The sequence below is a fragment of the Microtus oregoni genome, unplaced genomic scaffold (genome assembly GCF_018167655.1).
Source record: "Microtus oregoni isolate MIOR12 unplaced genomic scaffold, Mior012 000016F_ref0000370, whole genome shotgun sequence".
In the NCBI taxonomy this organism is placed as follows: Eukaryota; Metazoa; Chordata; class Mammalia; order Rodentia; family Cricetidae; genus Microtus; species Microtus oregoni.
In genome coordinates, this window is record NW_024543075.1 from 34,653,364 (window position 1) to 34,676,385 (window position 23,022).

At 48.1% G+C, this 23,022-nt stretch overlaps 2 protein-coding genes across 4 annotated transcripts in view; one reads left to right on the top strand and one right to left on the bottom strand.

The window, feature by feature from the left end:
- Positions 1 to 3,374: 3,374 nt before the first annotated feature.
- On the bottom strand, positions 3,375 to 5,514 carry Adm (adrenomedullin). The gene is made up of 4 exons (XM_041666796.1): positions 5,352 to 5,514; positions 4,796 to 4,915; positions 4,502 to 4,651; positions 3,375 to 4,319 (listed from the first exon to the last, which is right to left on the bottom strand). The coding sequence occupies exons 2-4, from the start codon at positions 4,891 to 4,893 to the stop codon at positions 4,013 to 4,015; spliced, it is 555 nt and encodes a 184-aa protein (XP_041522730.1). The 5' UTR covers positions 4,894 to 4,915; positions 5,352 to 5,514; the 3' UTR covers positions 3,375 to 4,012.
- Positions 5,515 to 16,858: 11,344 nt separating this feature from the next.
- The window catches only part of Sbf2 (SET binding factor 2), a 411,329-nt gene continuing 405,165 nt past the window's right edge, over positions 16,859 to 23,022 (top strand). For all 3 annotated transcript variants that reach the window (XM_041666238.1, XM_041666239.1, XM_041666240.1), the window contains exon 1: positions 16,859 to 17,050. In XM_041666238.1, coding sequence (XP_041522172.1) covers positions 16,996 to 17,050 — 55 coding nt within the window. In that variant the 5' untranslated portion in view covers positions 16,859 to 16,995. The remainder of the gene's footprint in view (positions 17,051 to 23,022) is intronic.

Here is a 23,022-nt window from a genome sequence, read left to right on the forward strand (position 1 = left end):
ACTAAAATGCTACTAGTGGTTTTGGCTAGGGAATAAAGGTGAGTTTGCTACGCTGAATAAATTCTATGTAACAGGTCAGATACTTTCTGCTGTTAGATAAACCAATAGTCTACTAGAATCAACTGCCTGTGTGGCCGCCACAGTCATTTTATTGTTTTTCCAGAATGTTCCAAAATAGCTCTGGAACAAGACCAGTGGGACCACCAGATATCTCTCTGGCCTCACCCTTCGTCCCATGAAAATGAAGATGAAGTCTCCAACCCAGCTTTGGCAAAACCCTTCCTGGAACTCAGGACAATGAGGCCTCCTGCTCCTCTGCTGGGGAAAGGAGGGGCAGCTGTGTAGCTCCCTTCCTCGGAACAGCAGACACCCAAACAGAAGGTCCATCTTCAGGGTGGACATGCTATTTGCAGTTTTGTAGACACAGGTGTTCTTCCAGGCCACTGGAGAACTACAGGGCAGGACTGTGCACAGCCAGGAATAGCTCAGAAGGCCCTTCTCTCAGAAGCCGGCTCTGGAGGCTGTTCAGTGTATGTTCTAACTATATTTGGCAATGCAAACCAAAGAGGTCAGTGGCTTAGCTCAGGATGGGAAAAGACTATTCCTGATTTATAATCCCTGCTTCAAACTAAGACCAAGAATTTAAGACTCCCTTCATTTCTTTCTTTTGCATGTAGTGAACTCACTGCTGAAGTGAGTATCCTTCCCAGCCTCCTGGGTCGACAGAAACTCTCAGAACCACAGGTGTAAATCACCTACCCAAGCCATCCTTGGAGTCAGAGGACATTTGGGGACATCTGGCCTGAGAATCTAAAGGTTAAAATGATCTCATTTTATTTAAGTCTTTGTAGCATCAAAATAGCCTGCAACGCTTGGGTACAAATCCAGGCTCTCCCAGTGACTACTCACTGTGTGTCCTTGCCTGGGTTACTTTCTGTCTCTGAGGTTCAGGTCCTTATCTACAAATAGAGATAATAACACCCACTTCACAAAGAACTCAGTGAGATAAGGTGTATAAAGAGTCTAGGAGAATGTCTGACCCAAAGTGAGTGCTAAAAAAGGAATGGGTTTCTATCCCACCCCTAGTGTCCTTTCCACCCTTAGCTGTTCAGACAACCTGTTGGTGCTGAGGTTTCAAGAAATTGTCTGGTAGCCTTGGTTGATTACAAATGGCTGACACTCTTCCCACAGCCAGCAACAGTAGCTGCAGATAAAAACTCTGCCGGCCTCTCGACTGTGGACAGGTTCAAGTCAGCTCACAAATGACTCAGGGCAGTTGATAAACAATGTGTTCTTGGCATCAGGAGGCCCCATCCCGATAACCCTCAACACCTTGTGAAAAAAAATCCAGAAGGCTAGTTGAGCAGCTCCCAGAGCAGGACCCACAGCTTCACGGTGACCTTTAGTTAATCCCAAATGCTGCACCAGGCTGGTCATAAGAGGGTCTCTGTTTGCTCCGAAACTTCTCAGAGTCACAGGTTTAGCCATGGGAAAGACTCCAGCTGAGCAGCTGTCTGGGCGCTCTCAGGGCTGAACCACTGTAGTTAACTTACTTGCCTTAAATTCCCTGAGTCATAAGACTCTCTCAGATGAAGGTTAGATGCCTGCTCCCTGCTCCCAGCTGCCCCTAAGCCGGTGCCCAACCTGTCTTTGGCAGCTTTGCCTGGCAGATTGAAGTTCTGCCAGAGTAAGGTTTTAGCTGGAGAGCCCTGTGGCTACAGGACAAACGTTGGCTTAAAGAAAGAAAACCAGTGATTGGCTTGAGCCACTGCCTATGAGGCCAAAGGGGTCTCTGCTCTTAGCAGTTTCCGGAGCCCCTTCCCCCTGAACCCACCGGCACCGAAATGGCGGGACTGCAGCTTCTAGTCGTTTCTTATTCATACATGTCCTGTGCCCCTTCAGTGTCTGACATAGGTCAAAGTGAATACTTGACAGGAGGTCCTTGAAGACAGGATGGTCTGTTGCTGCACTTGTGACCTACTTGCTGCCGGGAGCCTCGTGAAATTGTTCTAATCAGATAGGACATGAAACTGGATGGGACTAACGCTGCCAACACAGCCGAAGCCTTGGCGGCAGGATTCTTTGTGCTGCTTTTTTTCTGAAGCAGGAGAGGCCTCTAATCAGGATGCGTCTGGATTCAGATTCAGGACCAGTGCTTTTCATTGTGTATATAGGCTTTCTTCTGCAAGGAAAAAAAAAAATACCTGGCCCCATAGCTGGGGGCCGTGTAATGCCATCCCCAAACACTTCCATCCTCCAGTTTCCAGAGATACTAAACCAGGTAGAGGTGCAGGCATTTCAGCAAGTTCAAACGCCAGCAAAACTTTCAGGAAACCACAATAATTGATCTTCAGGGATTGGCTGAACAATCGGCCGGCGCGTCCTAGGTAGGCACGTATATGGCACCGCCTTAGCCTCCCTTTCTGATAGTCCCTGTGTTCTGGGTTTTCAAGCTAAGGATCAAGCACATATCACAGGATACGAAGGTAACAAAAAGCAAGGAGGAAGGAAAGAGGGAGAGAAGGCCAAAGAGAAATGGAAGGAGCATGAAAAAGGCTTGGGAAAGAGGAAGGAAGAGGAGAGCTGAAAGGGGAGACGGAACAATGAAGGTCTCAGGCCCTGCGAGGCTCACGATTCCGGCTGCACGTCCGTCCCGCCCGCCTCCGGCCGGCAGCTGCTCGCTTGCACAGCGTGTGGGCGCTGAGTCACTGTCTCAGCACAGGGATTCCGCGTGCAGGTCGGGGGGAGCCTGGTTGGCATCTGCAAACTGCTTTTTTTTTTTTTTTCTTTCCTCTTTCATTAAGGCTATGTGCTGACTCCCACGTAGGAGAACTTATTAAATCGCACGTACTACTCCACCGCTCTTGAAGGACCACGCACGATGACCAGCAGGGGGCGCCACAGCCCCACTTATGGACGTTAGGGCCCAATGAGGACTTGAGGCTATTAGCAGAGGGTTTCCGAGAGACGTGCGAACATTTTGCAGCGGTAAGATTTTGACTTTAAGTTCCACAGCTGCAGCATAAACTTTCTACTTAGAAAGCCTCGAAGATCCCCATAAGTCTTCAAACCGCACTTTGGCGCAGGTTCGGTGAGCAAACCCATAAAATTGAGAGTGTGTTGCGCAACCAAGAGAGTCCAGGCTCGCCTAACTACTAGGGTTCATCCTACCCACGCGAGGTGGTGTCTTGACTCCCACCCAGGACACGCACTCTGTGCATCCACATGGACAGGACAACAGAACACAGATAAGCCTGCGCGTAACGAGATTCCCAAAACAAAAAGCAAGATCCCAACACTCCCAGGCGATCTAAACCAAGACCATCTTTCCCCATATGGATGAGCCGAGAATGAATCAGCATTGAGACAGTTTATTGGTTTGCTTTTCCCAGATCACATATTTTATGTAAATAGATTATACGTAGACACAATGTTTTTTCTTCTTCCACAGGCGGTAATCAGGCGCTCTCCACCTTACACACACACACACACACACACACACACACACACACACACGGAACCAAACAACCTTACACCTCGCTGAGACATTCACATCTTAAAATAGGGGAAGGTGACAATATAATCGCTTTAAAATGCCCTTAATAGAATATATAACGTACAAAAATATCTCTATATATTTGAAGTTACAAAAAAACCTCTTCACACCAACAAACTTAAATATGATAGTTACCTTTGGCTGTACAACAAGCATTGCACTTTTCCTCGCTAGGTTTTGGAAAGTTCAAGTAGTAATGAGGCTTATGCCCCGTGAGAAACCAGTTTGTGAGCGGGCAAGGCAGTGGCTCAGACCCCTGCCCGAAGCGTGATGCCTGTAATTTTCAGTTTCTGTCGTGAGCCTGGCTTGATCTTGGGTTCTTCTGCCTCCCCTGGGGGCAGCCAGGCAGATCTCTGCAGGATTGTCTCAGTCCGCCCTGGGTGCGAAGCTCTCTGATTCCGCAGGCGCCGATGGGACACTCGCCCGGCTGTTCAATGCTGCAACTGCACCTAACTCCTAAAGAGCCTGGAGATGATTCGATTGCGCCTGGGAGGCTGGGGCTGCGTGTGTCTGCTCCTGGGAGGACACCACAGTCCGGGCAAGGAGGATATCTGGCAGGGAACGCCGGCGCCGGCGGCCGTAGCCATGAGCACTGATCTTGTTCCTGGGGGCAACGCCGTCCTTGTCTTTGTCTGTGAATTGGTAGATCTGATGGGCTAATTTCTGCACGGTGCAGGTCCCAAAGCGGCATCCAACGCTGCGGGAGCCCTGGTTCATGCTCTGGCGGTAGCGTTTGACTCGAATGTGGGCTACGCTCTGAGGGCTGCGGAGGGAGAAGGATACTTGAGACCTAATCAACCAGGGCTTTGGTCCCAACCACCTGGGACCAGATCCATGCCGAACCTGAGGGAACCTGCTCCCTCCCCCAGAGCTGCAGTCCAGCCTGGAAAACTCCCCGGGCCAGGGCAGTGGAGCGGGCTCATCCTCTGCAGAAGGCATAGTTACCTGGCTTGTGGGGTGCTAGATGTGCTCTCCTTGTCCTGGAGCTGAACAAGAGTCTGAGTCGGGACCGTCTTCTCATCAGCGAGCCCCGTGGGGTAGCTGCTGGGTACTTGCAGTTCCTTCTTCCCGTGACTTAGCGCCCACTTATTCCACCTAGAAAACACAAGCAAGCAGATGCGTTTGGCTTGTGTTCGAGGTGTCCCAGCCAGCTCCTGTATCCACTCCCTTCTAACCCCTCTGGGCCATCCGTCGGTTTTCCCTTACTGCCTGCTATTATTAGGACTGCCCCAAACTCACTTCTTTCGGAACTGCGAGGATGCCTCTAGCCGTGCGGTGTCTGCGCCTAGGAAGGCGAATGAACTCAGGAGCATCAGGGTGACGGTAACCAGCTTCATTCTGTGGCGATGCTCAGATACCCTGGAAAGGAGCAAGGAGCCTAGTGTGAGCAACCATGTCAGCTGCACAGTCCTTGTGGAGCACGAAGGGCGGCGGCAGTGTGTGTGTTGGGGGTGGTGGTGACGGCTCTCTACCGGGCCCACTTGCTTATCTCCCCTTGGCACAGAGAGGCGCCGGAGGCTTTTGCACTGGCCGGGTGGGTGACAAGCAAGGCAAAGGTAGCAACAGTACAGTGCCAGGCTTCCAGAGGTTTCCAACTCAACTGCTAGGATCGTAGCCCAGCGAGGAAAGATTTCATGAGAGCTCCAACTGGGTGCAAGAGCTAGACTTGGGGCATGAGGTGTACTCTGCAGTGGACACCCCAAAGTGATTTGCTTCCCTTGTCCAGCGCTACAAGTTTTTGGCCTTTCGAGAAGCCGCCCTCCTCCCCAGCGAGCTGGAGGCCAGCGGTCCTTACCTTCTGAAGGGATGATTTTTCAAGCACTTGAAGGAGACAGTCCGAGACGTCCTTCTGACAGTGGCAAAACCCCAAAGTCCAAGACTGACAGCGATGAGAATCCAGGAGCGGTTAACGCTGGAGCTGTTCTGCTTAGCGTCACCAAGAAACCACTGAAGAGCCAGTGCTGGCTCCTGCCCCTTTATACGCGCTCAGGGGGGCGGGGCCTGCTCTGCCCCGGAGCCCTCCCTTCCTCCAGAGTGCTTGTTTCTAATCTGATCAGCCCAGCAACTTGCCCGTGGGTATGGGGGTAGGGGTAGAGGTCCTTTGTGGCCTGGGGTCTCAGGAATCTGCCCTGGGAGATTATACTGGTGCGGTACTTCCGTTGCCTCAATTTCCTGGCATAGGGTTCAGACAGTGAGACGGGAAGGAGGACCAGAACAACTTGGGGTGGGGGCTATCTTTTTCCTAAAATCAGAATGCTGATCTGAGCTTTCTGGATAGAGCTGTAAGAACCTGGGGACGGGTGGGACACATGACTAACCTAAACCCTGGATTTAGGGAGCTGTATCGTCGTCTCCCCCCCCCCCCCCCCGCCCCAACTGGGCCGCGCCCCCTGCCGGCTTAGCACCTGACTGAGCCTGGACCCCTCACCTCTGCCCTCAGGGTACACCCGGCAGGATGAGGCTCAGACCCCGGACCGAGACTGAAGGGTTTCTTGATGGGCTAGCTAGTAAGATTTCGTAATAGGACAAAGCTGGGAACAGCTGAATTGAAAATTGGGGTTTGGAGAGGGTAGTTATCTGAAGATTCAGAACTCACATTCCAGTTTGGAAATACAGGAATAGCCAAAACTAGGAAGACAGTTTTGTTTTCCTCCTTGTAATACTATTATGCCTTATAAGGTTACAACCTGCGAGTTGGCCTGGCTGCCTTCATTCATCCATTGTAAACGTGAGGAGTGACTGACAGGGAGCACACTAATGCTTCACGTATGTTAATCGCTTTACCGTAGGCAAATCCCAGCCAGATCCCAACCTCTTCTGATCTTTGCACACACTCCGGAGCTGAGGTTCTCTTGTACTAAAGTGAAGTTCAGAGAAGGGAAGGATATTGATTGCTCTGTCACACCAAAGTTGGGAAGCCAGCGTCCGAACTCAAAAGCCTGGGGTGCCACGGCCTGAATTCTTCGAGCTGAGGGGTCACCATTCTCGTCAAGGGGGAGAGGAGAACTCTGGCCCCCGCCCAGAGATATGTGCTAATTCATGATGAATCAGTTTGAACACGTTTGGCTCCTCAAGATTCTTGAGTTCACTTACTTCCCTTCTAGGGCCAAACTGAGCGACAAGGCGCAGCTCCGCTCTCAGGTCTCCCGTGTCACTACCCACCACCTTCCTGGAAGGTCCCAAAGTTAAAGACATTGCCTACCCCAGCTCCTAGTCCTCAGTCCTGGCGATCTGGACACAGGCAAGTCATGCCCTGTTCCTAGCGTCCCAGGCAGACCTCCAAGCTTCCTACCTGATCTGCCATTAAGAGTTCTGAGGACCCAGCGCAAAGCCGGCTGGGCAGTGTGTCCCTCGGACCTTGCCCACACCGAGGTCTGGGCTGAGCCTTGCTGGCTCAACCCACTTTTCACTCTCCAGGCTGAAGAGTGGACATTGCACCTGGGCGAGAAATGGCCACACTGTGTTACTTATTCTGGGAAATCTTCCTACAACAGGAGAGCTGAGTTCCACCTGGGGCGGGGGGACAGATTTCAGGCTCTGGTTCTGGTAGGGGCTTGGGGCACGAATGTTGAAAGGGCTGCAGCTAGGCGAACTGGCCGCTTTAGGGCCTTCTGGGCCGCGGGACAGTCACCACAGCAGCCTCAGCCAGGCGCTGGGGTGTCTGCACCACCGACCCCTGGTAGTGCACAGCGCTGCGGGGTTCCCAGGAACCCCAGCACTTCACCACAGTTTTTTCTCGCATCTGTCTCTTCCCCCTGCCCTTCCTTTCACTTCTTCCTGGGATCGTCTGTCGATGCAGGGGCTGTCAGGCCCTGAGAATATGACCTACCTGTCGCCAACTTCCCGCTGGCCACGTCAGGTTTTACTTTCATTTCCCTGGCCCGAGCCTCGGTCAACCCAGGAGGTCAAGGACAGCCGGGCATTGGCCCACAGCCAGGGCAAGTCTTGTGAGCTGAACTCCTTCTCACCAGTCCCTACCAGCCTTGAGGGGACTGTCTGCAGAGAATCCTGCCCGGGCTGAATCTCATTGCCTCCTTGCTTCGCATTTGAGGAAAGTCGGTGACCGAGGTTAGCTCTGGTTTGAGACATGACCGCCAAGTATGCTCTTAGTCGAAATTTGTTCTTATTATTATTAGTCGAGTAGGATCCCTGTAGTCCAGGTTGGCTTGTGAAACGAAGTAGCCGCAGATGACCTTGAACTTCTGATCTTTCCGCTTTAGTTCTGTCCACTGACCTACGCCCTGAAGTCCCCCACACCCTTGTTGCTACCCATCCTGCCCCCCTGCCCCCCTTCTTTTTAAGCCACGGATGGATTCAACAAGGAAGTGAACCCAAGGGTGGAAGGAAGAATTCCGTGGCTTGGTTCCACCAGAGCTCCTTGTGTTTGCACCAGTGTTGGCACTGTGCCAGGAATCCTCACCTGAGCGCCGTGGCATGAGTCTTATCAGCCTGGGCACTCTTCGCCGCGCTGGCACTTCAGAGATTGTCGCCTGAGAACCAAGCCAATTCTTTTTTTAGGTGAAGCCCCAGACTGGCAACTTGGAGGATTTTGTCAGAAAATCTTCGAAAGCGTCTGTATGATTGTGGTTTGCGTGGGTGGGCAGCCTCTGCCAATGAGCTCCCCAAAGTGCTAGAGGGTGTGAGTGCTAAGAAGATGAGGCATTCACCATGTCTGGCTACCCACTTCTTCCTTCCCTTTTTGTGAAAATGAGTTAGGTACCTTACTTAATCACAAGTACAGGGGGAAAAATCACTAGAATGTGTTCTGGGTTCAAGGTCTAGAGAAGTGAGGCAGTGGGGTCCTGGCGGCCATATTTTCACAGAACTGCATCCATTCAAAAGCAGTGGTTTGAAATTCACATTGGGCAAGCGAGCAAGCAAGGAAGTGAAGGAAGAAACATGTTTAAAATCTTCCCAGCAATTAACGAGGATCCACTCTGTGCGCGCGCGTGTGTGTGTGTGTGTGTGTGTGTGTGTGTGCGCGCGCACACACAGTCCTAGAATTCTTAAACAGTGTTGATGTGTACTTGCTGTCTCCATACAGATAACTATACACACAAAAATGCACATAATATACATATACTCCTAAAGCTTGCTGAATAATGGTGTTTTGATGTCTTTTTCACATTCTAACTGAATTATTTTTAGGCCCTAAATCTGAACCCAATTCTTAGCAATGTTTGGAGCTTTTGTTTGTTTGTTTGTTTTGAATGTGTGGTTTTCTTTCTCAGTTAACAGTGTGTACGCATCCCTAACACTAGGATCGTCATATTCAGGTCTTTAAAAAAGTAATGAGACACAATAGATAGTATTACCAATGTTAGTCAGTAAAATGCAAGCCACTGTATTTTGTACAATGATCTCAGATGCCTCTTTTCAAACAGGAAATTTTATGATGCATTTTTATTCACGAGGCACAACATGCCTGTTAAGCCTAGGGCTTGTTTACAACATTCTCTTGAAAACAAGGTTCAAGATGCATCCTGAAGTCATAACATCAAGTGGTTCACAGAGAGAACACAATCAGTTTTTTGGATTTGGTCTCCTGGGGATAAGTAAGACAGGATGCAAAGCCCAGAGCATCTTCCGGGGATCTGACTTCTCACAAGAACTAATGAGAATAGAGATTCTTCCCAGAAAAAAAAAAAAAAAAACATGCACATGAAATCAGCTAAGTATAAAGAGGAGATGGTCCGGGTTAAAATCCATGGCACCAGATAACAGCACTATTTCTGTAGTTGTGACTTCCATCTTGTTTAGAACGGCAGAGACAGGAAGACTGTTGTTATCCCCTGGCTTTGAGGCAGAGCATATTCATAAAGAAAAGCAATGCTTTTGTTCCTCCTCCTCCTCCTCCTTTCCCTCCAGTATGAGAAGCAAGTGCTCTACTACGGAGCTGCTTGCCTAGCCTGTGCACAAACAGGCAGATACAGATAACCTTTGCATGTGATAGAGGTGGATGGTAAACCTCACTGAAGCTTAAAGAAAGTAACTTACTGTGAGATAAATGAAAGAGACCACAAAGAAGGCAACGGGCATAGAGGAGGCTGTTCTACTAACAGCAGAACGTGGGAAAATGTAGGAGGTAAGGACTTGTTGGAGGAGGTGTGTCACTGACGGTGGGCTTTGAGGTTTAAAAGCCCACACCATTCCCAGTTAGCCCTCTGCCTCATGCTTGTAGACCAGCTACTGCGCTAGTGCCACGCTTGCCCGTCTGCCTGCCTACTTGCCTGCTCCATGGTCCCCGCCGATCATGGACTCACCCTCTGAAACAAGACTCTAGGTACCTAACCAACTGTGTCTTCTGTAAGTAGCCCTATCACGATAACTAAGCACAGAGACAGGAAAGTACCTAAGACAATGGGTTTGAAAAGAAGAGTGGAATGATTTGGTGCATACTTATCTCAAAGATCCTATTGTCCAGTCAAATTAATAAGATTTCAGAAATAAAAAATGCATATTTTACATAAAAAATTTAAAAGAGAGTTTTGAGGGTTGGGCATAATAAGCACTTCTGTACTTCTGGCATACAGGAAGCTGGGGCAGGAGGATCGTGAGCTTGGGCTATATGGTGCGATCACCTCAACAACAATCATAACAAAAGAACAAACAAACATTATTTTGAAGTGGGGAGGGGTAGCTAAGTGGTGAAACACATGCTTAGTGTGTACAAGGCAGGCTCTGGATCCCATTGTCATCTCCAAAATAACAGCCAAAGAGGAAACTCAGCTCAAGTAACGAATGTGGTTTTGAGGAGCAGGAAGGGCGGGATGGTGGTAGCACCCAAGGTAGATTAGAATGCGCAAGATCTCCTCACCATCTGAACCCCCACCCCCACACTCCAGGGTGCACACACACTGCACCAACACAGCCAGCCTTGTGGACGTGCGTCCTGTTCAGATGCATGGGGACCTGCGCCCAGAAGAGCCTGTGCCTGTTTTAATGTTCTGCTGTAGCTCTTGTGCAATTCCTAGCTTTTGAATAGGGGCTCCTTCACTTTCATTTTGCACTGGACTCTGCAAAATTATGTAGCCAAGGCCTGTTCACCAAACATGCAATCTAACTAAAAGCAGCCTATAAAACCTCACAGTGCCTATTTATACTGTAGCAACTGCAGTCACGGGTACTTCAGATGAATGTCAAGATTCCATGATCTACGACACATTTCTTCAGTCATCTCCGAAGTTTTCGTCCCTGCACCCCGGACATAGTTCTATGTGAAAATAGTGTGCTTGGTACACACATTTAATTTTAAGACAGGGTCACTAGCCTGCTTTTTGTCTTTAGGTTTTACACACACACACACACACACACACACACACACACACACACGTGTGTGTGTGTGTGTGTGTGTGTGTATATATATATATATATATATATATATATATATATATATAGACTGGGAATGTATATCAGTTGCCTTGCATATTCAAAACCTTGAGCTTGGTACACAGTTGTAATCCTAACAAGGAAGTAGAGTCAGGAGGTTCAGAAGTTCAAGGTCATCTTCAAGTTCTTTGAAAGTCAAAGGCTAGCCTGATCTTAAAAATGTTTTACATACACAGAATCATATTTTCCAAACATGGAACTCATGAATAGGGGACGAGGTACGGAAGGTATTCTAACTATCAAGACGGGAGGTGACGAAGATGTGAGGGTGGAGTGGATGTGTGGGAAGCAAGAGCAATAGGGCTGAATGACGAGTGTGGGGCTGAGAGAAAGACCAGCAACAAGGGTAGCAGTCATTAAGCTTCTGGCTTAGGCAACTGAGTGGTTAGAGATGTGGCAATGGAGCAGGGAATTTTCCACCGCAGCTCTCAGTCTCCTTTGTTATGGGTCGGTAGATGTGATTTGAAGGCCCCCTCCACCCCACTTCGGTCTTGCCTGCAGGACATATGGTCAGATCCAACTGTCATACTGCCTCCCTGAACTGCAGTGGCTAACCACAGGAAGCACTTGAAATGACTGTACAGTTAAACCACTCACCCCACCGCAGGCCACTGGAGGAGTACAGGGTGAGAAATCTTCCTCTCGGGTAATCAGCTCCATTTTGTCTTCTAAGGCAAGAGAGATTGCCATCTCTTCCGCCTGTGCTTCCTCACCACGCTGTATAGCCTTCTTCCCTTCCAGCTCCCAGCCTTCAGCAAAACAAATCTGGACTTGCTTTGTTCTTTCCCTGATGGTGGAAGATGGAGGTAGTTATCTTAGGGGATGGGATGGCCTCCAGCCAAACGCGCAATCAGGCTGCCTTGTCCAGGCTTATCAGTTTCAGCAGCCTGGCAGTTGCTGGGTGAGAAAACAAAGCAGAATTCAGTGGATGCTAATGTGTTCATGTGTAGATAGGAACACGTAGTACCTTTAGACAGGTACCTTAGGACAGGCGAAAACCTCGTTTACAAAAAGGCCATTTAAGTGTCCGCTAATCTACCTAAGACCTTAAGAGAGTAAATATACCTGGGAAGGTAGTACTTGATTCTAGGTTTGAAAGCAACATTGATAAAGTGAACAAACAGATAAACTTGCAGGGTGAAAATGTAGCTTAGTAGAAAGGAGAGCAATTACCTTGGGTTTCATTCTTAGCATCAGAAGAGAAACACCAACACTTGCAAATAGAATTTAAATAATATGCATTTAAAAAGCAAACGGGGCCAGAGAGCTGGCTTGGTGGGTAAAGAGAACTTGATTCTCACCCAATGAACTAAGTTCAGTTCTCAGTCCATGCTGGGTAGCTCACAATAGTCTGTAACTCTAGGTCCAGGGGCTCTGACACCCTCTTCTGGTCATCACAGACGAGAGAGAGAGAGAGAGAGAGAGAGAGAGAGAGAGAGAGAGAGAGAGAGAGAATGAGAATAAACATAGATCTAAAAAAAAAATAGGAGAACCCTACTACTAAAAAGTCAACTAAAAATGGATCAAAGGGCCAAATACAAGAGCTATAATTACGCATTGCTTACATAGACTTAGATCTTCATGCTCTTAAATTCAACAATGAATTTTTAGATATGACACAAAAATCACAGAAAACCAACAAACATTGGGACTTTACCAAAGTTAAACACTTGTGAGCCAAAGGACAAGATGACAAGATCCAAAAAAAAAAAAGACAGGCCAGTCTACAGAATATCCACAGAGTTTACATGTGATAGGGACCTAGTTCTCAGAGTTTACAAACACAACAAAGACAAGCAGGGCTGGGTTGGGGTAAGGCTCCTAGAGATTTAGAAATGGCCAAAGTATACAGGAAAAGATGCTCAACATCATGAGTCAGTAAAGAAATAGAAATCAAGAGCAGAGTAAAACATTCAATTAGCTAGGCCTGGAGGTTAATTCCACCATGTTGTTAATCCGTGCAGGCGCGCGTGTATATGTGTGTGTGTGTGTGTGTGTGTGTGTGTGTGTGTGTGGTGGTGGTGGTGGTGGCGGCGGCTGCGGGGTGTATAGTAGGAGGATCCAGAGGTCAAGGGTAATCTAAGTTACAGATTAGTGAGGTCTCTAGTGAGACTGTATCTCAAGAGCAACAGCAGGAGCTGGGGAGATGGGTTGGGGGTTAAGAGCACTGGCTGTTCTTCCACAGGTCGCCGCGTTCAATTCCCAGCAACCATATGGTGGCTCACAGCCATCTGTAATGAGATCTGGTGCCCTCTTCTGGCCTGCAGGCACACATGCAGGCAGAACACTGTGTACATAATAAATAAACCTTTTTTTTTTTAAAAAAAAACAAACAACTTTTTTTTTTTAAAAAAAAAGAGCAACAGCAAAGATTATTAATTTATACCTATTGGGCCAGACAGTGGTGGCACATTCCTTAATCCCAACATTTAGGAGGGAGAGGCAGGAAGGTCTCTGAGTTCGAGGCCAGCCTAGTCTATAGAGTAAGTTCCAGGACAGTCAGGGCTACACAGTAAAACCCTGTCTTAAAAAGCAAACAGACAAAAACCAGAACAACAAAAACAACAACAACAACAAAAAACAGAGCAAATCCTAAAAACACAAACAAAAATAATTCATACCTATTATGATGCCTAGAATACTGGGACCTGTTTCTACTACATGTGCTGGCTTTTTAGGACCCTAGTCCATTTGGATGCACACCTTCCTAGGCCTGGATGGAGGGGGGAGGGCCTTGGACTTCCTACAGGGCAGGGTACCCTGCCCTCTCTAAGGAGGGAGGGGGTGGGGGTGGGGGAGTGGGACGGAGATGGGAGGAGGGGAGGAAGTGTAAATTTTTGAATGGAAAAATAAAAAAACAAACAAAACAAAAACAAACAAACAAAAGCAACCAGAAAAACAAGTGTTGACAAAAGATGTAAAGAAGTTAGAATCTTTGTTCAATGGTGGTAGGAAAAATATTCAGTTATTGTGGAAATCAGTTGGTGGTACCTCAAAATTAAGCAGAATTACCATATGTAATTCAGTACGGTCCAATGGTTCTACCCCTAAGGATATACCCAAAGAATTGCAAATCGATACTCACATACATGCTATGTATTGTCATGGTGCCAGTACCCATAAAGCAGAAACAATGTCCCAGTCCACCAGCGCATAAATAAGCAAAGCACAGTCCCTACATACAACGGAGTGTTATCAAGCAGTAAGGCAGAGAGCAGTACTGATACTCCAATATAATACAAAATAGTACTGATACTACAGCATGGCTAAACCTGGAAAGCAGTATCCCAAACACGATTCTTAGACACACAATTCAAGTTATATAAAATCTTCACAACAGGCAAGCCCAAAGAGCCAGAAAGCCAGTTGGCTATTGCTGGGGTCTAGAGAGGGAAATGGGGTGTCTGTTTAATGAATTTTGGGTGAAAAATGCTTTGAAACTAGACAGATGTGTAAGACTTTAAGACAATCCTGAAGACATTTTTGACAATTCTGAATCCTCTCAGCCTCTGTGCCATAGTGCTTCCCCTCCTCCCCTGGGAACCAAGAACCTAACAGCTACACTCACACGTACTTAGTTCCTGAACAATTACCCATATACGTATGCTTTGGTTCAGTCCCCTGGGAAACGGGGTCAAAATGACCTCTTACCTCATCTGATCTGGCAACAGCTCTCCAGTCAATTATTGGTAATAGCCCTTTCAAATAAGCCAATCAGAATAGTCAAAGAACAACCCCCCTTGCTTCTGTGGCCCCTTTAAAAGTAGACTGTACCAGCTATTTGAGGTCCCTCGGCTTCCCGAATGCTGGGGGACCCTGTTATGACAGAATTAATAAAATCCTCATGCTTTTGCATCATCTGTGGTGTGTGAGGTGGTCTCTGGAGGCAACTCCTCCTTGGTATTTGGACGCTAGAGTCCAACAATGTGGTGATTGTCTAACAGTGAGATCTAGTAAACGGCACTGAAGTGTATATTTCGATATATGACTTTTATCCCAATTATAAAGATTTTTATTTCATGTGTATGAAGGTTTGCATGTTCGTGTGCCACGTTAAGTGCCTGTTGCTGAAGGAGGCCAAAAGAGGGTGCTGGATCCCATGCAACTAACTGGTTGTGTCCTGTCATGAGGATGCTGGGAATCAAATCTGGTCCTCTGTCAGAGCAGTTGCTGAGCCATCTCTCCTTATACAAACGTCAAAAAAGTAAAATTGGGGGGAAACCCCCACAATTGTTTTCAAAATCAAACTAAGACAGAGTCATGTGGTGCCCCTCCCCTAGCCGGTAGCTCCAGAGAACACAGTGAGAGCAGTTACAGGACAACTCTGACATAATAAGGAAGGACTTTCTGTCTGGACTGTTCACCAGTGGAAGGGGCTGTCTCTAGAGGAAGTGAGGTTACTCTTTACGGAAAAAGTGCAGGAAGAGCTCCCAGGGAAGTTACTGGGAAATTTTCCCTATAAGGTGTGGCTCGTGGTTTTATTTGCTTTAATTATTTTGAAAACCAACCTACTTTCCATTACTGTAGTTATACTGACTGACAAGTAGCCATTTACAAATTTACAAAGAAGGTCCCGAGCTAAAGCATCCCTTCAGTTTCAGTTCTAGACATAGGCCAATCTTCTCAGGCATGTGCTGAAAAGGTCTGGCCTTTTGCGGGGGGGGGGGGGGGGGGAGGGCAGTTTAATGGCACAAAGCTTGCCTAGCATGTATGAGACCTTAAGTTCCCAGCACGAAAATGGGAAGGGGAATGCTGGCCCGGAAAAGAGAACTATGAATCAGAGCGGCTGAGACGGTGACCCTTTGTACTTGAGTTCACAGCTCCAGTCACTAGCTTCTGCTAGTCTTTGGCGGAGGGGGGGTGTGTGTTGCACTAAGCACGTTAGCACCTAACTATGTGCAATACATTAAGGATCAAACCCGCAGTGAATGAGGTCCTCGCGAAGATCATTTCCGAAAAAAAAACCAAGTTCCGAAAACTTCAGTTTTAATTCACATACATATCCTACTACTAAAACTTCATGATCGTTAGAAAGTTGGACAGTAAACTAACCCAAGTGCTGTGCCAGCCAAATTCGAAAACATCAGCAAGGGATATATATAGGATAATATATCGCAATTGACTTGGATAATCTCTAGACTGAACTCACAGCTCCACGAACTCATTTTGTTGCGTGTTTGCGTTGAGCAAATTGGAAGTTAACACCTGCTTCAGCTACTGAGACCCGCTGCAAGGCAGTGAAAGTCAGGCGGGCGGGGCTCCCCGGGGAGGGACCGGCCCAGTTCAGGAGGATCCCGGGGATGCCCAGTTCCTAAGGTGGAACACAACTCCCTCGGGCGCTCAGAGGAAAGCCCAAGTCGACCGCCCCCGGCCCAGGCAGGTCTGAAACCATAGGCGCCTCTGAGGATTGCGCAAGTCTTTCCCTCCCCCGCCTGCTCGGTGGCATGTTTCTAAAATTCCCATCTGCACAACATAAACAGGAAACGTGCAGCAAAAAGCCTTGGCGGTGCAAATTCCAAGCTTCCAGCGAGGGCGGGAGAATCTCCTCCCGGCTGCCAGTGGTAACAAGCAGCAAAAAAGAGTAAACTTTCCAAGTGACCCCGCGCCCCTTCGCTCGCTTTCCCCCTAACTGCAAAAGGGAGAGAAGGCGGAAGGAAGGACCCCAGCTCCAGGAAAATAAAGACTAGGGGAGGGGGGGCGTTGGGGCAGCAGCCCGGCTCTAAGCGCGCGGCCTCCTCCGCGGCGGCGCGTGGCGAGGCCGCGCCCGACCGCCCACTTCCCGGGCCGCGTGTCCCAGCGGCCTCGGAGCGCCGCGTGGGCTCGCGAACGCCGGGCATCGGGTCGCCGAGTCCTCTCGGGTGGGGCGGGGGAGGGGCGGGCACGAGGCGCGGCGCAGGCGCAGTGCGCGCCTCGGTTGTCAAACATGGCTGAAGCGCCGCTGCTACCGCTACAGCCGCTCAAGGGAAAATGCTGAGCTCGCCCGGGCCAGGTGGGCGGCGGCGGCGAGGGCGGCGACGGGAATCCGCTTCCCGGGCGCGGCGGCGGCGGTCATGGCTCGGCTGGCCGACTACTTCATTGTGGTAGGCTACGACCACGAGAAGCCAGGTAAGGGTGTGGGGCGGCGCCGCCCCCGGGCCTCGCCTCCGCCCCCGGCAGCCGTCCAGTGGGCTCGGCGGGGCTGGGCGTCGAGGCCGAGAGGCGGGGAGGCGGGAGGGCCGGGTCCCGCGGTGCAGGAGCGGTGGGTGGACTGGGGTCGGGCCTTCGCCGCGCGGGCGAGGCTGGCTGGCGGTGGGCGTGTGTCAGGGGACCGCGGGAAGGCGGTCGCGGGCCTAGGCCTTGGCGGTGCGACCGGGGGCGGGGGGCTGGGTCGGTGGAGAGCCTGCCCGCGCGGCGCCACGCTCTTCTGTGGCGGCTGCGGGCGCCCGGGACCGCGCCCTCATGCCGGCGGCGTTGGGAGGGCGGGAGCACACTGTGCGGAGTTCCTAGGAGTCCACTTGTGTCCTGCATCCTGAGTAAGAGTGACGCTGGGGGCCGTCCTCCCGGAGAGGAAGTGCCGAGAGTCCAGCGCTGCCGCCCGCCCTCTGGGGGGCCATGCACATCCCGGCCGAACGCCGGGTGCTAGGAAAGGAAAGGCCAGAGGATCTGTGCGTGCACTGTGAAACATTTCTAGGAAATTCTTTCAGGACTTAGGTGCCGGCGTTCCGGAACGAAGTGATTCTCTTTAGATACCCAGCCACCCACTTGCAGGTGCCCTCGCTGAGCTTTCATGCATTTTGATTGTTCTCCCCAGTCGTCAGAGAATTCTTCGCAAGGAACAATTTAGCAGATGCATTGCTTTTTATACTTTTGATTGATGGACGTGCACAACCAGGGGGTATACAGGGTTCACGCACGTTTATTTTCGTCTTTGTATCTCTTTGTGTTGCTATATTATAGCTAAGCGGGATGTAATAACAAGGTGAGCTAGGGAAGCCCTTCTCCTTCAGGGTAATTCCAGTTTCAGATTTGGAAGGAAGTTTAGATACCAGCTCTCTAGCCTCTTCCTTGGTCCAGGAGGTGCTAAGTTGTGTTTTGTGGCTGGCTAGTCGTTGATAGCGCCAGCGTACCATTCTATCCACCTCTTTTTTTATTACTCATCCTCATTATTTCAGAGAAGGGATCCTTCACAGTTTTCGTTTCTCACTACTACCTGGTTGAGGTCACTTAAGAGACCTGTTTGCTGGTAGGTGAGAAGCCTCAGCCGACAAAAGCTTTTGCTAGGCAAGCCTGGAGACCTGTGTTCGACCCCTGAAGTCACGAAAAGGTGGAAGGCAAGGACTCATGGCGCAGAGTTGTCTTCTGACTTTCAGAGGTGTGCCCTCTTATGCGTGCCCCACCCCACCCCATCATAAGCACACACACTAAATAAAAAGAAGGCATTGGGCTGTATTTAGAGAATTTTCGGGCTGCTCCAAAATGTCATGTCATTTCTTAATAATTTTTCAGCCTCTTACCAAGATGACATAGTCTGTTATGCAGACTGACTATGGAGAATCAGTCTTGTTTTTAACCTAGTTTTGAGTTACATTGTTCTTTCTCCCACAACAATTTTATCTTATTTTATTTTATGTTATGTTATTTTTTGGGACAAGGTCTTTCTTACAGAGCCCTGGCTGTCCGGGAACTCTCTATGTAGACCAGGCTGGCTTTGAACTCACAGAGCTCCATTTGCCTCTGCCTCTAGAGTGCTGAAATTAAAGACCATGCCCAACTCTCCCCCCTCACACACAACAATTTTGAAACAATAACAAATGAAAAAAGTTGCAAGTATGGCACACAGTTGCTGCTGTTCTGTTTTATTGTTTTGAATATTTTGAGAGGAAGCTGCTGACCTTATGCCCTGTCACTCAGAATGGTGTAGTGTGAATTTTGTACAGACAACATTGTCCTACACAATGACAGTGCAGTTATCAAAGCAGGACATTCACACTGACTCAGTATCGCACTCAGCATGGGTGGTGTCCATTGTGCGGTTAATCTCATAACTGGCAGAAGGAGTCGTCAGTACAGTTCGGTTTGCATGGTTCCCTTGTTTCTTTAGCCTCCCTCTTTCAGCATGGAACAGTTCCCTCATCTTTTTCTTGAACTTGTCACTTTTGAAGATTGCAGGTCAGCTATTTTTGTAGAATATCTCTCAATTTGAAGCCTCTGTGTGCTCATAGTTGGATACATACATGTGGGCAAGTAATGGTCACTGTCTTTCAAGCTGGTACACACTTTGACTTTGATTACTTGTAATCAGTGTCTGCCAGGCTTTTCTTTTCTTAAACATAGTTTTTAATTGATTCTTTGGGAATTTTATATCATGTACCCCAACCCCTCTCATTTTCCAGTCCCACCACATCTGCCCCTCACCCCTGTAGTGTCCCTCCAAAAGAAAATTAAAAAATATTAATTAAAAACAAAACAAACAAAAATCCTCTTCAATTCTCCACCTTTCCCACCTCTCCAGCCTTTCTCCATTTGTCATAGTGGCATTAGGAGCTCCAGTGTGTCACGCAGCACACCCCTTTGTCCATCCAGCTTTACTTGCGAATGTTAATTGTCATGTTGTTGGTCTGGCTCAAGGACCGGGGCTTCTGGTACACCATCAATGCTCTATCCTCATGGAAACTCCTCTCAGATATCCTGCTGTTGCCTGAGTCACTGGAGATCTTGTGGTTATGGGTCCACAGGCCCAGCCCCTTCACACACCCCGGCAGGTCATAGATGGGGTGGATGTTGTGGTGGGCCAACTCCAAAGTCCTGGATGTTGGTCAGGCTAAGCTGCTGGGCCCGCCCCCTCAGGCACAGGACAGAGCCAGCTCTTCTACCATTGGGGCCAGCTCCTCCACTCCTGTGATGAGGGGCGGGGTCAGCTCTTCTGTGGTCAGAGAGGATCAGCTCTCTGAGGGCCATCTGCCATGCTTTTCTACTACAGAGTTGATCCTTCTTTTCAATGAGTACCTCATTAGGATTTTAATGGATTTGTCATACACTTACATCAATATGGATTCATGATTTACGTGTCTTTTGTAGTGGATTGTACTGCTATTGTTTGCTTTAGTCAGCTGGGGTTATTATAACCAGGTACTGCCAGCAAATATGAGGTCTAGTCAGAAGCATGCTTGCACACAGCCATACTCTCACTTTAACTTCAGTGGCCTAAAGGGCCACGTGAGCTTTATAGGAGCTCTTTAATAAGGGAATGAAACTATTTATGAGGACACCAACCCCATGACCTGAGTACTTCCCAAAGATCCCATGTACTTCTGTTACTTTGAGTGTTAGAACTTCAACATAGGAATTTTGGGAGGACACAGATATGTAGACCATTTATTTTGATGTTTAAATTGTTTTGCTGTTTGACCCCTGAGAGCTCATGTATTTGGCTTCTGTGTCCTTTCTGTGTCCCCATCATTCTTTGAGGATCATTACTCTTTTTTTCATCATTACTTTTTGACATGTTCCTGGCACACGCGCGAGCACGCGCGCGCGCACACACACACACACACACACACACACACACACACACACACGCATTTCTCTTTTGTGGTGCTAAGGCCCTGACGTGGGGTCACTTACATGATAAGCCAGTGTTCTGTCATTGGGCTACATGCATTCTTAGTGCTCCTGGATTATTTTGCACTTTTTTGTCTTGGCCCTGGAATCAACTATTTTTCTAGGGGGTCCCTGCTTTCTCCCAGTGAAGGTTAATTTTCAGTGCTAACATTTTTATTACTATTGGGTTATAACTATTCCCAGGCCCTCTTCATGGTTGAAATTGGAGGTTCTATTTATGTATAGATACACACATATCTATATTTCTGTCTCTGTATTTCAGTGTATACATTGAAAACTATGAACTCACTCTAGTACCTCGGACTTCAGCCTAACAATCTAGCATTTGCCTTTCTTATGTTGTAATGATCTTCTCAAACATGAGAAATTGGGATTCATTAATCCTTCACATACACACACACACCTTGGTTTTTGTTGCTGTTTATAAACCACTCCTTTCCCCTCCATGCTGAGGCTATTTCTTCATTCCATATCCTCTTCCCTCACCTCCAGCCCTGATGGATCTCAGAGCCCATATCAGGATGCCACGACACAAGGTTCCCCCCTTACTTGTGCTCTGACTCCTTGTGTTGGAGTCTTCCCTTATGTGCACACCCTTCACATTCTGCCCAGACTCTGACTTCCCACTCAAGGTTGTTCCCTTGTGACGGCAACCTCCTCACTCTCACTTCCTCTGCACCTCAATGCTCCAGGCCAGTTTGCTTCACCTGCTTTGACCTGGGGGCTCTGACAATGTGTTTGGCTCTGGCTGTTCTTTTGCTTGTTTTTGTTGTTGTTGTATTTTATTTTATTAAGGCAGGGTTTCTCTGTGTAGCCCTGGCTGTCCTATAACTAGCTTTGTAGGCCAGGCCGGCCTCAAACTCACAGAGATCTACCTGCCTCTGCCTCCTGAGTGCTAGAATTAAAGGCATGTACCACCATTGCCCATTGTTTTGACTGCTCTTTTACTGCCTGGATTTTCCCTCTAGAACTCTGTTGACATTTTGCAAGCCCCACCTCTATCCTATGGCTATTATGACTCTCTTTCCCACGCCTAACAAAGGTTATATTTTTTCTTTCCTTTCCCTTTTTTAAAAAAGAACTCAGAATGTTGCATAAATTATAATCTTGAGTATGAAATGCATGCTTTTTTCTGTCTAGGATAATTTTTGTAGTTTATTCAACAATAATTTATGTGCAAAAAGTTTAAGTGAACAGTTGAGTGGTTTTAAGCAACTATATATACTAGTGTAGTCACTACCGCAATCAAGATATAGAACATTTCCTTCTCTACAAAGAGTCCTCTTTTTGTAGATGCCCTTTGCAGTGTTCTCCCTTGCTTGCCTCTGGTCGTTGCAGATCTGCTTTCTGTCTGTATGTCTTTGTCTTCTCTAGAGTGGCATATAAATAGATCAGACTTTTTTTTTTTTAAATGGCTGCCTTATTTTCCACTTAGATTCATGCACTGAGATTTATCTGTGTTGTATTTATTTGTAATTGTCCCCTTGCACTAGCCCCCTTTCCCTTCAGTGCTGAGTATTTTTTTTTTTTTTTACTTTATTTTTCGGAAACAAAAGGCACGTTCCTCCAGAATTAAATGATATCCATGCCCTAGGATTGCTTATCTCAGTGAATGGGTACATCTTCTCCTAAACCAAGAGCACTCCTGAGGGTGCACACTGCACAGGCTAAGTTATTCAGCTCAGCAATTCTCAAACTTTTTTTACTGCAAGACACATTTATTTCTTCCCCAATACTTTTTAACTTAACATGAAGAATACTTTGTGTTTTATGTCATTTAAAATGACTGTTCCATTAGCCAATTAGCTTTTTGGTTGCATAGATTACTCAATCTTCAACCATGCTCATTCACACTGCAGTCAGCTGGCTCTCCATCATTTGTGGTAATGGAATATGCAGCCTAGGTGACTGCCATGGTAGACCCCCATTGTTAGCTTTACAAGATGGGGGATTACTTAGATGTTTACTAAAACACCCCTTTGGGTGGGGCTGAGGGTCGATACAAATGACCTAATCAATGACTTAATCCATTGATGAATTCAAGAATTGAATGAACTATTGGGAGAAGGGAGAAGTATAGGAAGTGGAGGCTGATTGGAAGGGGTAAAAACTGGAGTGGGGGGTGCATAGGCTGTACCTGGCCCTGATACTTCCTGTTGCCTCTCTACTCTGCTTTCTTACAGGCACGAACAGCTCTGTTCTAAAGGGCCCTCCCTTGACATGGCGGACTAAAACAATGAGCAAACTAACTCTTTAGGTTGTTTCTGTTGGGTGTTTGGTCCCAGAAACAACAAGCATACACAGTGACAGACACCTAGCTGCTCCCAAACTGGCGATGCTTTCATAGGCAACTCCACCTCCATCTTCTACCATCATTACCAGCTCAAGGGAGGAAGCGGCAGCCGCCTGCGCTGGCAATAACCATGCTTTGTCTTCAGTTAAAGACAGGCGGTCTGTTCTGTGAAGTCTTATCTAAA

Coding starts and splice junctions, on each gene's coding strand:
- Adm (XM_041666796.1), bottom strand. CDS start 4,893: ATGAAGCTGGTTACCGTCACCCTGATGCTCCTGAGTTCATTCGCCTTC. Junction 4,652..4,795: donor TCCTCGCAGTTCCGAAAGAA/GTGAGTTTGGGG, acceptor TGTGTTTTCTAG/GTGGAATAAGTGGGCGCTAA. Junction 4,320..4,501: donor TCTAGCACCCCACAAGCCAG/GTAACTATGCCT, acceptor CTCCCTCCGCAG/CCCTCAGAGCGTAGCCCACA.